The sequence below is a fragment of the Carettochelys insculpta genome, chromosome 1, assembly GCF_033958435.1.
Source record: "Carettochelys insculpta isolate YL-2023 chromosome 1, ASM3395843v1, whole genome shotgun sequence".
Lineage (NCBI taxonomy): Eukaryota > Metazoa > Chordata > Testudines > Carettochelyidae > Carettochelys > Carettochelys insculpta.
In genome coordinates this window covers 42,990,145-43,004,474 of record NC_134137.1, presented here as the reverse complement: position 1 = coordinate 43,004,474, position 14,330 = coordinate 42,990,145, and the positions used below count along the sequence as shown (strand labels likewise).

Genomic DNA, 14,330 nt, shown 5'->3' with positions numbered 1-14,330 from the left:
GGAGTGAGGTGCTGTTCTAATTGGTGCAAATTATTACTTAGCAGGCGCTGTCGGGTGTCTAGATTCTGGCAGCGCTGCTCTAACTCACGTCTTTCGCTTTTTACTCTCTCTAATTCTGCTTTCAGATTAGCATGGCTGTTACATGCTGCTTGTAAGGCACTTTTAAACAGCCAGATACAAGCTCCTTTTCCCTTTTTCTGCTTTATTCTACAAGCAGCTCTCCAACTACAGAACTGCAACCACAGTTCCTCAGGATTTTCCCATTCCCTTTCTAGCATTTCTTTATCCCATTTTGGGTTAGCCCAACCTTCCTGGGCAAAGCTGTTTTCTACCTTGCTGAAATTAGTGACTGGCTTCATGCTGCTGTATTGGAACTAAGAGCAGTGGGAGAGGCTGACCACCCCCCAACAGCCTCAGATCCGTTGGCCACCAATAAGGCATCAGCAAGACTGCCATCAGAGCAGTGCTGATCAAAGCAAGCCTGGCCCCACCATGGACCCACCCTGGGGAGGGGGCTACTGGGCAAGAGGAAAGGGGCCCCTAGCAGGGAAGTAGCGGGGAGGGGGGGTCAGGCATTCATGGACATGCCTTCCTTCTCCCCCCACCGCAGGTTGTCTGAGCCATCACCAGGGTGCTCCTGTGACATGTTGTGACTTGGGGGACCTGGATGCTGCATTTGTGGACATGGGCTCCCCCAATTGTTTCAGAGCCCTGGATGGGACGCACATGGTGATCTGGGCTCTGGACCACAGCAGGGGTGCCTACATTAACAGGAAGGGGTACCACTCTGTGGTCCTCCAGGCCCTGGTGGACATGAGGTGCCGTTTCCTGAATGTGTGCATGGGGTGGCCAGGCAGGGCCCATGACACCCGGGTGTTCCAAAATTGGTGGCTGGGATGCCAGATGCAGGATGGCACATATGTCCCCCCATGGGAGCTTCCGCTCGGGGACATCACAGTGCCCCCCTGCTGTGTACCTTCTACACCTGTGCCTCACGTGGTCCTATACTGGACATACCATGCCTGCCCAGGATACCTTTAATGGTCACCTCAACCACGCACAGTAGAATGGGCATTTGGGAGGCTGAAGGGAAGGTTTCGCAGCCTCCTGACCAGGCTGGATGTCAGCCTCCCAAACATCCCTTCGGCCATCGCCACCTGCTGTGCCTTCCAAGACTTTGTGGAGGGCCACCAGGATCTTTATCCAGGGCTGGGCCACTGACCTGGGGGCTGGGTATGAACAGCCACCCACTGCCCCATGCCAGAGGCCCAAAGGGATGGGATCAGGGGCTGGGAGGCCTCATGCCAGGCTTTCATGCACAGCGTGCCCTGACCCCCTCCAGCTACACTCCACACCATAGGCCCCCCCCACTCCCCCACCACCCATGCTCCCCTGCCAAAAACACCCCCTCCCACCCCCACTTCACCACCCTCCCACCAAGCACCAAGGACACAGGGTTAGGGTAGAATCATAAAACAATACAGCTGGAAGAGACCTAAAAAGCCATCAAGTCCAGCCCCCTGCCCAAGGCAGGACCAAACCCATCCTTTACAATAAACTTTACTTTGGGAAATAAATGTCACTGTACAACAAAACAGAACGTGTGAAACTATTTACATAGCATGAGGGGAACCGTGCACAGGGGAGAGGCAGGGGGACAGATGGGGGGACTGGGATGGGAGAAGGGTCAGTCACCCAGGGGCATTGAGGGCTGGCAGCCACGGCTGCCCCTTCTGCTTCAGGTGTGGGGCCCCCTTCAGGGCTGCAATGGGGATGGGACCACAAGGAGGTAAGACTAGGGTGGGGGTGCCACAGGCTTGGCCTCTACAGGGTGGGGGTGGGGCACTGGGGCTGGGCCAGGTGTGCCCACCTCAGCCAGCAGCCACAGAGCCAGCTAGGGGTGGACAGCCAGTGACAGGTCCACCACACAGGGGGCAGCTGTGGGGGCACCTGCTGGAGGGGACAGCTGTGGGCTGGGCTGGTGAGGGTGTGGGAGGTTTGACAAGGCAGGTTGCCAAGGCCTGGGCCACAGTGTCCAGGCTGCTGGCCAGCTGCACCCACACATTCCGCTCCATTACCAGCCAGTGCCAGAGCACCCCAGTCATCTCCCACACAACTGCCCGGTTGGTGGCCACCTCCTCGTCCCTCCAGCACTGTCTCTGGGAGGCCCAGCTTGGGGTGGTGCAGGCTGGGGCAATGTGGTAGCCTCCCGGCTCCCTGCAGCTGCGGCCTGATCCGGTGGGCTGCGGTGGCTCCCCGAAGAGGGATGTGTGGAGATACAAGGAGACGGGGGACAGCCCGTGAGTGCTGAGTCCCAACCTTGGGGCGGGGGCTGGGGCCCTGCTCCGCTGGCCCCCATCCCACTTTCCTGCTACCCAATTGCCTGTGAGCCCCATGGGATCGCAGGTGCCCAGAGGTTCCCTCCTGGCAAGGGTCAGCCTGTGTTCCCTCTCCCACCCCAGGCTTGTGGGCTGTAGGGCTGCTCTTAGGGTGGCCCTCTCCCTAGCCCTTGCGACATCCTGCTCACCCCATACATACTGCTTGCAACCTCCCGGAGCTTGGGTGAGGCGAGGCTTGATGAGGTTCTGCTGGTTGTACTGTAGGGGAGAGTGATGATGGGGGTCCCATTGCTGGAGCCCTTGTCATCGCCCTCAGTCTTGGTGAACCACTCCCTGTGAGGGGGACTGGTGGTGCCAGAGGAGTCAACCTTGTCCTCACTATCCACGGGGGCATGGAGGGAGGCAGCAGTGTCTGCCAGGTGCTCTGGGTGGCCACCTTCATCAGCCCCAGGAGCCTGTGTAGCCCCCTATAGTGGGAGCTGTGCACAGGCTATGTTTCTGACCAGCTGGCAGCATCATGGGCTTTGACATATGCCTGCCTCAGTTCTTTTACTTTTGTCCTGAAGCTGCTGCCAGTGCAGTTGTGGTGGCCTTGGGTGGCAAGGCCACTGCCAGCTGGTCGAAGGCCTCAGCATTGCACTGGCGGGGGGCCAGTTTGGCGAAGGACCTCCTCCTCCCCCCACACAGCAAGAAGGTCCTTCAGCTCAGCCTCGGACCAGAAGGGTCACCTCCTGGCATGGCCCTTGCCTGAGCACTGTGAGCCCTCAGATTCCTTGTCCGGGCCTCCCAGAGGGGCAGTGGGGTTGTGGCGTGCTGCCATGGTGCGTGGAGGCTGACTGGTGCTTTGAGCAGGGGGCAGTCCAAGGGAGAGCTCATGCTGCTCCTGCTTTTGGCACAGTGTCACCTTCCTGCCTCGGGTTGCTGGGGAGCTGCTTCCTTTAAGGGGGCCAGCAGGGACCACAGAGCCTTGCCTGGGCTGGCCAGAGTGTCTCCATCCTCTGGGGTGGCCACCTCCTTGGCAGATCCCTTACTTCGAAGTCAGGCATGCAGAACATCTACGTACTCTTTACTTCCAAGTTAAACTTAGAAGTAAGCCACTACTCCATTCCTGGGAATGGAATAGTGACTTTGAAGTTAGCCTCCCTTACTTCAAAGTTAATTTCGAAGTAAGGAAATGCATGTAGATGCTACTTCAAAGTAGCCCTTACTTCATAGTTGACTTCAAAGTTAGTTTGTAGCGTAGGTGCAGCCTTGCTGTAGCATCCATGGTAGGTAAATATCTATCAAATGCAACTGCTCAGTAGAATCAGAAGATTAGGGATTGAAGGAACCTCAGGAGGTCTAGTCCAACCCCATGCTCAAAGGAGGACCAATCCAAAATAAACCACCCCATCCAGAATTTTGCAAAGCTGGGCCTCCTCTAAGCTTGGAGATTCTACCAGTGCTTTGTAACCCTCCTATTGGACTATTATTTTTCCTAAGATTCAACCTAGGCCTCCCCCACTGCAACTTGAGACCATTGCTTCTGGTTCGGTCACCTGACACCACTGAAAACAACCTTGCTCTAGCTTTGTTGGAGCCCCCACCTTGAGGTAATAAAGGCTGCTATCAAATCCCCCCTCACTCTTCTGCAGACTAAATAATGCCAGTTCCCTCACCTTCTCTTCCTAAATCATGTGTCCAGCCCCCTAATCATTTTCATTGCCCTCCACTGCGCTCTCTCCAATTTTTCCACATCCTTTACATGGGGAGCACAAAACTGGATGCAATACTGCAGATATAGCCTCACCAGTGCAGAGTAGAGGGGAATAATCACATCCCTCAATGTGCTGGCTATGCTCCTACTTATGCAGCCCAGTATGCCATTAGCCGTGTTGGCAACAAAGGAAAGCTGTTGACTCCATATTCAGCTTCCTCTCCAATGTAATACCCTGATCCTTTTCTGCAAAACTGCCCTTTAGTCCCCAGCCTGTGGCAGTGCATGACATTCTCCCTCTCCTAAGTGCTGGACTCGGCACTTTCCTTTCTTGAACCTCATCAGATTTCTTTTGGCCCAATCCTCCAATTTGTCTAGGTCATTCTGGACACTATCTACACTCCAACATAGCTACTTCTCCCTGCCAGTTTAGTGTCATCTGTGAACTTGCTGAGGGTTCAATCCATCCCCTCATCCAGGTCATGAATGAAGATGGTGAACAAAACTGGCCCCAGGACCAATCCCTGGTGGTCTCCACTTGATATCAACTGTCAAGAAGACACTGACCAATTGGTCACTATTCATTGAGCCCAATGATCTAGCCAGCTTTTTGTCCACCTCATACTCCATTCTTCGAATCCACACTTCTTTGACTTGCTGGCACGAGTACCGTGATAGACTTATCAAAAGCTTTCCTAAAGTCAAGGTATATCACATCCTACACTTTCCACATATTCCCAGAGTCAGTTATCTCATCACAGAAGACAATTAGGTTAGTCGGGCATGACTTGCTCTTGGTGAATCCATGTTGACTATTCCTGCTCAATGAATCACCACAGTTACAGTCATTTGCAATTTCTGCCAAGGTACAGCACTGCAAAAGCTCAGTGACTGTTGATCAGGATGAGAGTTTACAGGCAAGCATGAATACAATCTGTCAGAGAGCAGCACTATTAACTCCTCACTTTCCATGTACAAATGTAGCATGGTGTTTAGCAGGCTGTAACTTCAAAAATGCTGAAAAATGAAGCTAAATCGCTACTCCTCCACCATTGTGACATAACAGAAATTTGGATGGCTTGGTGCTGGTCTTAGATATTCAGCTGGACATTGCCTCACAGCTTGTACATGTGTAGTTAATTTTAAAAGGAAAACAACACACATTTTCCTATCAGGGATTAAAAAGCAAGTCCCAAGATACATGGGACTCATTCCAGCACATTTCAGTAAAACCAACCAAATCAAATTTACGCTCAGAAATACATAATTCCACTTCCTTTTGTTTGTCACCCAGGCTCCTAATATTGGGGCATAGGAAATTCAAGAATTTTTTCCCTCCATGGTCTTTGGTTTCTTGATCAATTTTGTTCTCAACACCACAACTTTGTTCCGAGTGCTCACAGCTTCTCTCTTTTTATCCCCGCCCCTTTTCCTATTAACACCCTCCTTACCACTCTAGCTAGCCTGTCTCCAAGGAGACTGAATTCTGTTCTGATGAGGTAGGGACTAGCCAAACGACACAGCCACACTTCTACATTTCAGTGTTCCACAAAAATCAAACCCCTCCTCTCTACATGACTTACCTAGTCAGCTGTTCACTTCTAGAATCTTCTTCCACCTTCTTTCTTTTGTGGAAAGATCTCAGAATAGATTGCTTGAACATTCAAGTGCATGTCCAAGTTTATCAACGCTATCTACCATCTTTGAGATATCACACATCCAGGCTATGTCTATACGACACATCTACAGCTATGCAAATGGCCATTTCGAAGATTACTAATGAGGCACCTGAAATGCATATTCAGCACCTCATTAGCATGTTGGCGGCCATAGCTCTTCAAAATTGCCACGTTTCGCTGCCATGCAGCTCGTCCAGACAGGGATCCTCTTCTAAAAGGACCCTAGGAACTTCAAAATCCCCTTATTCCTATATGCTGAGAGGAATAAAGGGATTTTGAAGTTGGTGGGGTCCTTTCGAAAAGGACCCCCGTCTGGATGAGCCATGTGGCAATTTCGAAGAGCCGCGGCCGCCGACATAGGAATGAGGCGCTGACTATGCATTTCAGCGCCTCATTAGTAATCTTCAAAATGGCCATTTACATGGCCATTTTGAAGGTTTGTGCCAGTGTAGACATAACCCCAGTGTCAGTAATTTGCATGAGAATCAACATCAATGGACCCAAGCCCATTGACTTCAGAAGCTTAACCAATCTCAGGCTTTGTCTACACTGGTAACTGAAAAACAAAGCTTTTGTCATTTGCAGATGCTTAACCCTTTCCCTGCAAATGAAAAAAGCTTTGTCATGGCAAGTACTAGTGTAAACAATGCTTTGTCAGCAGGAGAGCACTCTGGCTGACAAAGCCAGGTGAATAAGAACAGATTTTAAAAAATTTAAAGTGCTAAGTTTCTCATTTAAAAATAACATTTACAAATCACATCTCATCACAAACATGATACACAAATTACACAAATACTTAAAGGCTCATAAAAATGCATTAATGGCTCTAATCTGTCCAGCCTAACTACTAGAGCCTGCTTGTTGAAAGTTCTGGGTATGTACAAAGACCGACAGACAGACAGGCTGGAGAGGCTTGTTTTTGCTCAGTGCTTATATGATACTGGACCTTGGCCACGCACTGCAGAGGAGTTAGTTAAGACATTCTTTAAAAGACAGAGAGACAATATAAAGGAAAGGATGGAGGCAGCACAGAAAGGAACAGTGGAGTGGACTGGAAAGAAAAAGGGAAGACAGGCAGTGTACTCACTGCCTCCTATAGTCCACCACACTTTTGCCACAAAAAACCCCATCACGGCTTCTGGACATAAGAGAGACCCTAACTGGAAACACTTTGAACACATTTGCTCCTGGGACAAAAAAGGACAACGTGTCAACGTGTAAGCAGTGCAAGACAATGATGTTAGGCCTAGTGCAAGGATGAAACATCAGAAAGAAAACTGCTTATTTGGAGATAATGATGTGGCTGAAGATGTTAGTATGGCTGAGTGGATCAACTCGTCACTAACTGAGTTCACTTTGCAAGGCATCATTCTTCAAGACTCTGTCTTTTAATGTGTATGTGATTTGACAAGTAAATTCCCAAGCTGTTTTCTGTGTTTGATTTTGTTAGGGAAAAAAGGGTTTACTTTAGCTAATCCCTTTGGCTTCTTTAATTAGTTAACTAGTTTTAGACTCTAATCACTCAAATATACAATACAGAAAGCTGCAGTATGAGAAATCTAGAGTTACCAGTTGCCAAGTGTAATTTTCATATCTTATATTACGTAATATATGCCCCTTATTTTGGAGCATCATGGCTACAGACCATAATGGTGATGCCATAGTATTCCCATACTATTCTCTATGTTACTTCAGCATAACTCAGCTTTTCTAAGGGAACCCCATTCTATACTTGTTTTCCCAAAAACAGAAGTGCCAGTGAGTTCAATAGCACTTACTACAAAATTAAGTGCACTCTAAGCAAAGTCAGTCTTAGCTTTTTTGGTAACTTGATTTAAATCTCCATGACTTAAATCAATCCACCATGAAAAAAAGAAAACATCACTCACAGGGTGTGGAAGTTTTTTGTTGACAAAAGGCCAACTGTGTTTACACTGCCTAACTTTCAGCAACTGGCTGTGGCACATACAGCCATCTAGCGTAGACATGCTCTTAGAATGGCATCTTGCGTCTTGGCTCTCGGAAAACAGCATTTTGTTCTTGTCTGCCAGGCTGTTGAAGAATATTCTCTTTTCCTTTTTTCTTTTTATGATTGGTGCAACAAAGCTGACGGAATTGGAAGTATAAATGGAAAGCTGAACTGGCTGGACAAGTTTAATTGTTTTCCCAATGAAGCTAAAGAGATATAAACATAATTTATCTAAAAAAAACTTTAAAAGCTTTTAAAGAAATGTGTATTGCCTGTAATAAAAACAAACCTGCATTTTATTTCATAAGTAATTTCTGGTCACCATATGAGCTTGTAAAAATATTTATTTTAATACTTTTTATTCTACCTTGTTTATATTTTGATATCACAAATCTGCCAAAAAAAATCAAGAAAAATTCAAAGCGGAGCACAGTAGGCTTTTGTATTTGAAGCAAGCTTAAATTTTACAAAGACAGATACAACAAATACATCAAAGTTGGAGCTTTTCCATTACAAATGTGCTAACAAAATGTCATCAGGGGATTTAGATTGGAAAACTAGGTGGGAAAATCTTTATAATCCAAACCCAACCACCCCGAATATGCACCATGGAAAGGAAAAACCTTGTATACAATTGACTAGCTGATCTCTGGCAAGTCCATTGTGCATGAAACTCATTTATCAATGTCCACAGATACCCATTCGCTCTGACGCCAGATTGATTTTATGCAGACTTCCAACATAAGAGCAAAGATGACATAGAAAAATAAATGGGGGGGGAATAATTATCTGTGACTGTTGAGCAGATGTAGTACGAGCTCTTCATCCTCTGCCAGAGAAAGCCCAGTATCTAATGGCACAAAAGAGTCCTCATCATGGAGTTTAGCTTTCTTCCTTCCCAGTGGCATTTCTTCAGCTGCAACTTTATCGCTGCTATTGCTTCTCTTCCTTGTTCTGTTCTTCTCTGCACACTCACTGCAGAAACAAATCAATTACTCTTTTTAACAACTCTGGTAATCAATCGCATTATGCAATCAAACAAGTCACTGGCACAAGGCAAATTTTTGGCCGGGGAAGAGGCAAACAAAGTTACTATTCAGAAGGGGATAGCAATGGAATTAGATGAACTCTGAATGTTTAAATTAGAATCCTTTTCACACAGAAGTGAATGTGTTGTTGTGTATTTAGTAGGTAATTGGTTAAATATATAAAGAAATCAATACTGGCTTCTGAGAATACCTGCTTTGCTCTATAGTAATAGAAAACTTGGGAAAGTTGATTAGTGATATGTCAACTGACCCAGACAGCAGTCACAATGTTAGACTTGTCATCCAGAGAAGAATCCAAGCTTCCACAACATTCGAGAGTGGGGACACAGGGTTTGATTTGGAGGCCCATTTGATGTTTTAAAAATATTTCCCCTAGAAATAAATCCCAGGAAACTATTACACAGGCCTTTATGATGACAGGAAGAGAAATATCCAGCACCAGGATTTTTCAGACACCTTAAAATATTATAATAGCTTTTTCTAGGTTGGATTTTATACTAACGGGGCTCAGAAGCTCTGTTGTCTACCCAGCTGAGAACAATTATGTATACCATGTAATGAGAGACATCAGTAGAGTGCGTCACCATCTCGAGAGAAGGAGAGGGGCAACAGCAGTGCATTTCATCTTAGGGTTGGCAATAATGATTAAAAATTAAAATATGGAGAAGGTGATCTGACAAATAAAATGGTGTTGTGCAACTGCCGTAATTTTCCCCCTCCAGACCACTTATGGCTTTGAACCACCATAGTCTAATTCAGAGACTGGCATGCACAATGTTACATTAAGTACCTCCGAAACGTAACCAAATTTCATCTGAGGATAAGAAACTCAGACATTGCTCTTGTGTTTCATACTTTCCCCAAAGTTCCTACATTGGATATGATAATCCTTTTACACCAATTCTCTCTGAGCTAATAAAAGTTAATACGTGAGGTTTCTACATGGTGCATCAGGAACAAATGGATGTGGTTAAAATAGTCTCAGAGAAGCTGATTGGGTCAGTATTCCACACAACCATTTCAAAGTGCTTTTAAGCACAGAAGGTACTATTGCTTTAAAAGACCTGCCATCCATTGTCAAATTAGAGTTGGTTTAAATGTTGCTGCAACTTTTTTTTTTTTGGGGGGCGGGGGGGGAATTATTTTTGTGACATGACAACACAATTTGGTAGAAATATTCCAGTTTTTTAATGAAATACCAAAGCCAAAACCTGAAAATAATCAGCTTTGGAAACTTGCTTTCTGTTAGGACATTTGGTTTTTTAAAACTAAAACAGGATAAAATGTTGATTTCACTTTTTCATAAAATACATTTAATGGGAAATTTTCCAAATTGAAATAAACACAACCCAACATTTCCTGGGGGAGGGGAGGAAAGGGAGACCTGGCATTTTTTGGCTAGGTCAGTTAATACACCCAATAATATTAAATGCAAACTGTATATTAACTTGGTGACAACCAAGCAGGAACCCCACGAGGAAACTCAAGGTAAGGGTGACACACGCCTGACTTTCTCCCCCATCACACTGCGGAGCATTGACACTGCAGCTCACAATGTATAAAACCATCACATGCAGCATTCGGTGTGATGTCTAGTCACGCTGAGAAGTATTACGATTAGAGTTCTGGCATTAACTAAGATTTCTTTCCTCCGCTGCTACTAATGTATGACATAAATTCCAAATATTAAAGACAAGTTCAGAAAGGAAAGTCATAAACACGTTCAAAGCCTTTCCAGAAAGATTTAAAGCACAAAGCCCAAGCCTTGCTTAATTTTCCTGGTTTTTATATATCCACATTGACTTCAAATGGTCTTCTTAGCACTGTACATTAGGAAAACTATTTCATATCGTGCATAATTTCCTTACTAAGCTCCAAGTTTAGATGCTCCCCCTCCTTTCGCAACCTTTAGAAAGGGCCCACTCCTTCTGGAAGGCCCCTGGACCAGCTTGCAGAAGCCAGAAAAACAGGATGTGAGTAGGTCTTCCCTGTCCATCCTTTCTACCCCTTCTCTGCCAAGCAAGGAACCAGAGTCAGGGACACCAGGACTCAACTACTTGCCACTCAAAACACATGGGTTGTCAGCACTAATATCAGGTATTTCAGGGAAGCCTTTTTAAAAGATAGCTCCTGTTGTACTGGGGCCATCTAGAGCTATATAAACATGGGCAGACATGGTCCATTCCCCAGAGTTTACAATTTAAGGCTCCTATTGGTGGGTGAACCTTGTTAGCTGCAAACAGGACATAGAGTTAGTGTCCCTAGGATGTAGGAAACTATGGTGTGTGGAACATTGGAAGTCGTCTTGCAAAGAGACCCAAAGAACAGACAACCTTGTGGAGAAAGCTTAGGAAGAAGAGTTTTATGCTCACTGATGTTATGCAAACCCAGCTCCAGAAAAGGGGTAGATCTTGAGCACATCCAGTGCTGGTGGATGTGTTCAGAGGAGGGCAGAGATCACCAGCTCACACCTCTCTTTACTTACCTGTAGCTCTTCCTGCCTCATATCCCTGCTCTCTTCAAACTCTCCCATCCTCCGATCCTCCACTGCTTGCCTTGCTCCCATAATATTAGTGCTGTACATCTCCTCCCCACAAAGTCAAATTAATGTGTTTCACTCATTAGTGATAAACTCTAATGTATCATGTTAGGAGGGGAAGTCTTATGGACTCACTGAGACCACCCAGGTGGCACATAACCAAGGTTACCACACACCACTGTAACTCGTCGCCCTTCCTCCTGTCCTTCTCATTGTTTCTCTGCACACTTCTGTTTTATCTAAATTAAGATAAAAGCTCTTGGGGGCTGGACCATGTCTCTTCTATGTTCTTTAAACTATCCATCACACTTGGACTCTAGATCAGAGCTTGTCCATATAGTCAGTTAGCGCATGGCAAACCCAGCTGTAAATCTGCCATGCTTGGACCCTGCTAGCACGCACTCAAAGTTCCACAGTGTCCTTGGACATAGGGCTGTTTGAGACTGCAGTACACAAATGCATACTGTGAAATGTTTAGTGCATGGTAACAAGGTCCTCACAGCCAGTTAAGTGTGTCACATGCTGAAGTGCTGTACACATTCATGCACTGATTTGCCACACTCAGACGCTGGGTGGACAAATTCCAAATTACATGTCAAAACCAAGTAAACCAGCCAACCAACCCCCTACAAAAAGCAAAAGGTCAACTTTAATTCAACCCTTGTGTGTAGGCATTACAATACAGTCTTTAATTACATGGTCACAATACCACTTTTCTAGATAGTCCCAACCTATTTTCTCAGTTCCTATTTCCAGTCTCCTTCACCCAGCCAGTTTGAGTCTTACCTACCCAAACTCCCAACCTTGTTCTTCTCCCCCCATGCTAGCTTCCCCATCTTCTTCTATGTCCATCCAAAGCTCCTTGTCCCAAACTACCCACCAGGCTCCTTAGATCTACCTCTTGTTCCCTGCTGCATTTGAATCAGTGGGCTTTCTCCTCCTCAGGGGACGGGGAAAAAAACAATGTGCAGTAAACTCTTTCATATCCACATTCAATCATCCACAACCCTCAAATAACTGGCATTTTAACCATAAGTAAATTTTAGTTACATTTTCCATAACTACAGTATAGTGAGAGTAAACACAAATAAATACAGCAAATCCAGTATACATTTACAGTGTACAATACTACTGTTGTTGGTAAGCAAAGTACTCTACATACATTTGTGTTTGTTTCTTAATATCTAATCCTGTTTTTCTTTAGTGTTATACATTGCTAGGTATAACTCTCTGTTATCCAGAATATTTGAGTATTTGGCAACCTCCCATTCCCAGAGCTGGCGGATATGAAATAGTTTAGTGTATTCCCACCCAACCCTTGTTTTCAGAAATGCCTGAACTGTTTTGGCTGAAAATTTCCAATATACTTCAGCCTGAGGAACACACCCAGCATGCAAAATTTAAGTCCAAATGGCTAAAAGTTGGCAAAGATACAAGCAGCCTAGAATGGGGTTTTATAATGGGAAACACTGGGCAACCTTATCAGGCAATTTTACCAACTCCGCCTGCAATAACATGGAACGCTACACTGTGGTCACGGTACAAAAAAGACCATTAGAAAACATTGTTCTTAATGTGGGAAGATGAATAACTCAAATATTATTCTGCAAGTTTAGTTGGCAGTTTTGCCTTTTTCTGAGTGAGTGCAGTTTGTCACGCCTAGTACTGTAAAACACATCCTCTGTTTTAAGGGAATTAAGAATTTCCCAATGATACACTAATTCAAAGACTTAGAAATAATATTTAGTCCAAGTAACTTGTTATAAATAGCACAAATGTGTACCAACACTGCACACAACTATGAGGCACAATTGTATTTTGGACTCCTCAGACAAAAAACTTACAAATCAGACACCTCTGGATTGCCAGTAACAAAATTTGTGCTCACATTTTCAGACCAACCTTAACTGCACACGTTATCTCTTTGGAAAGTGCAACAAACTGAAGGCACATTAAAATGCCTACATTATAAACCTTCTGGAAGTAGGGTTTATAATTAAAATGACTCAAAATATGAGTGGCACAGCCAAATACCACAAAACTCAAGTACCTCCAGAAACCACTCAGTATTACAGGATGATATTCCCTTTTCTAACTTAGACTAAAGAAAATGACCAAGTTTCTATTTTGCTGCCTGTCTTGCCTTCATTGTGTTGAGGCTGCAGGTGTGTGATCTGTATGTCTGCCTACCATGTAAAAAGGATGAGAACAGACACTGCAGATGTCAACCTCTGCCTACTCATTAAAATGAAAAAAGAAGACAGAAGGAGAAGAAACACAAGAGACAAACTCGTGTACCCATGTCCCATACAATCTAAGAACCTTAAGTTTATTCTGTCTGCCCTGTAGAGTATAGGAGGAAAGTTAAACAATATTGCAGCACTCAAGTTGGAAAGCATTTTTTTTCCAGAATCACGCCCTCTAAAAATGCAATCTTTAGATCTACTGTGATTTTGTTTCTTTCAACCTGGAAGGTGCCCCTTTAAGATATTTGCTATTGAAACTTGGTTTATAAATTCTTGTGGGGAGAGAGGAGCTCAGATCTTCACCTACTTCTCCTCTGCAGTCCTTAGGATACTTTAAGTGCTATATAAATACTACACAATGTATATTGACAGGACATATACTTATTCTAATGTCAATCACAAAGGTTTTCCAAGGAACCAATTGTACACTTAGGTCAGTTCATGGGGGTTGATTTTAAAAAGAATAAAGCTAAAAGTCTAATTAAATAAAAACAATCTTGGATGCTTTGCCAATTATTTTCAATACTCGAATAGGCTTTGAAACCTCGCCTGCATTCATAATTGACTGATATTGCAGCGAGGATGCTAGTTCAAAACAATCTCAGTAATTTAAACAATGAAAAAATAGTACAGTGTAAGAAAGCAGCTGGCTTGTAATATAAAAATATGCCTCAAACTGGATGGAGATACTATTAGGCTCAGACCTTGTTATCTAAAAAGCTTAACTACATAATACACTTTATGTGAAACTTTCCAGTCTCTGTATAACCCAAACCATCAAAACAAAGGCTTTTACGGAAAGTTTTGTCAGAA

General features: G+C 44.8%; 1 protein-coding gene across 1 annotated transcript in view; it reads right to left on the bottom strand.

Moving 5' to 3' along the window:
- Positions 1 to 8,009: 8,009 nt before the first annotated feature.
- The window catches only part of DDX10 (DEAD-box helicase 10), a 359,790-nt gene continuing 353,469 nt past the window's right edge, over positions 8,010 to 14,330 (bottom strand). Inside the window, exon 18 of the mRNA XM_074981972.1 lies at positions 8,010 to 8,658. Within this exon, the coding sequence (XP_074838073.1) occupies positions 8,469 to 8,658 (190 nt within the window). The 3' untranslated portion in view covers positions 8,010 to 8,468. The remainder of the gene's footprint in view (positions 8,659 to 14,330) is intronic.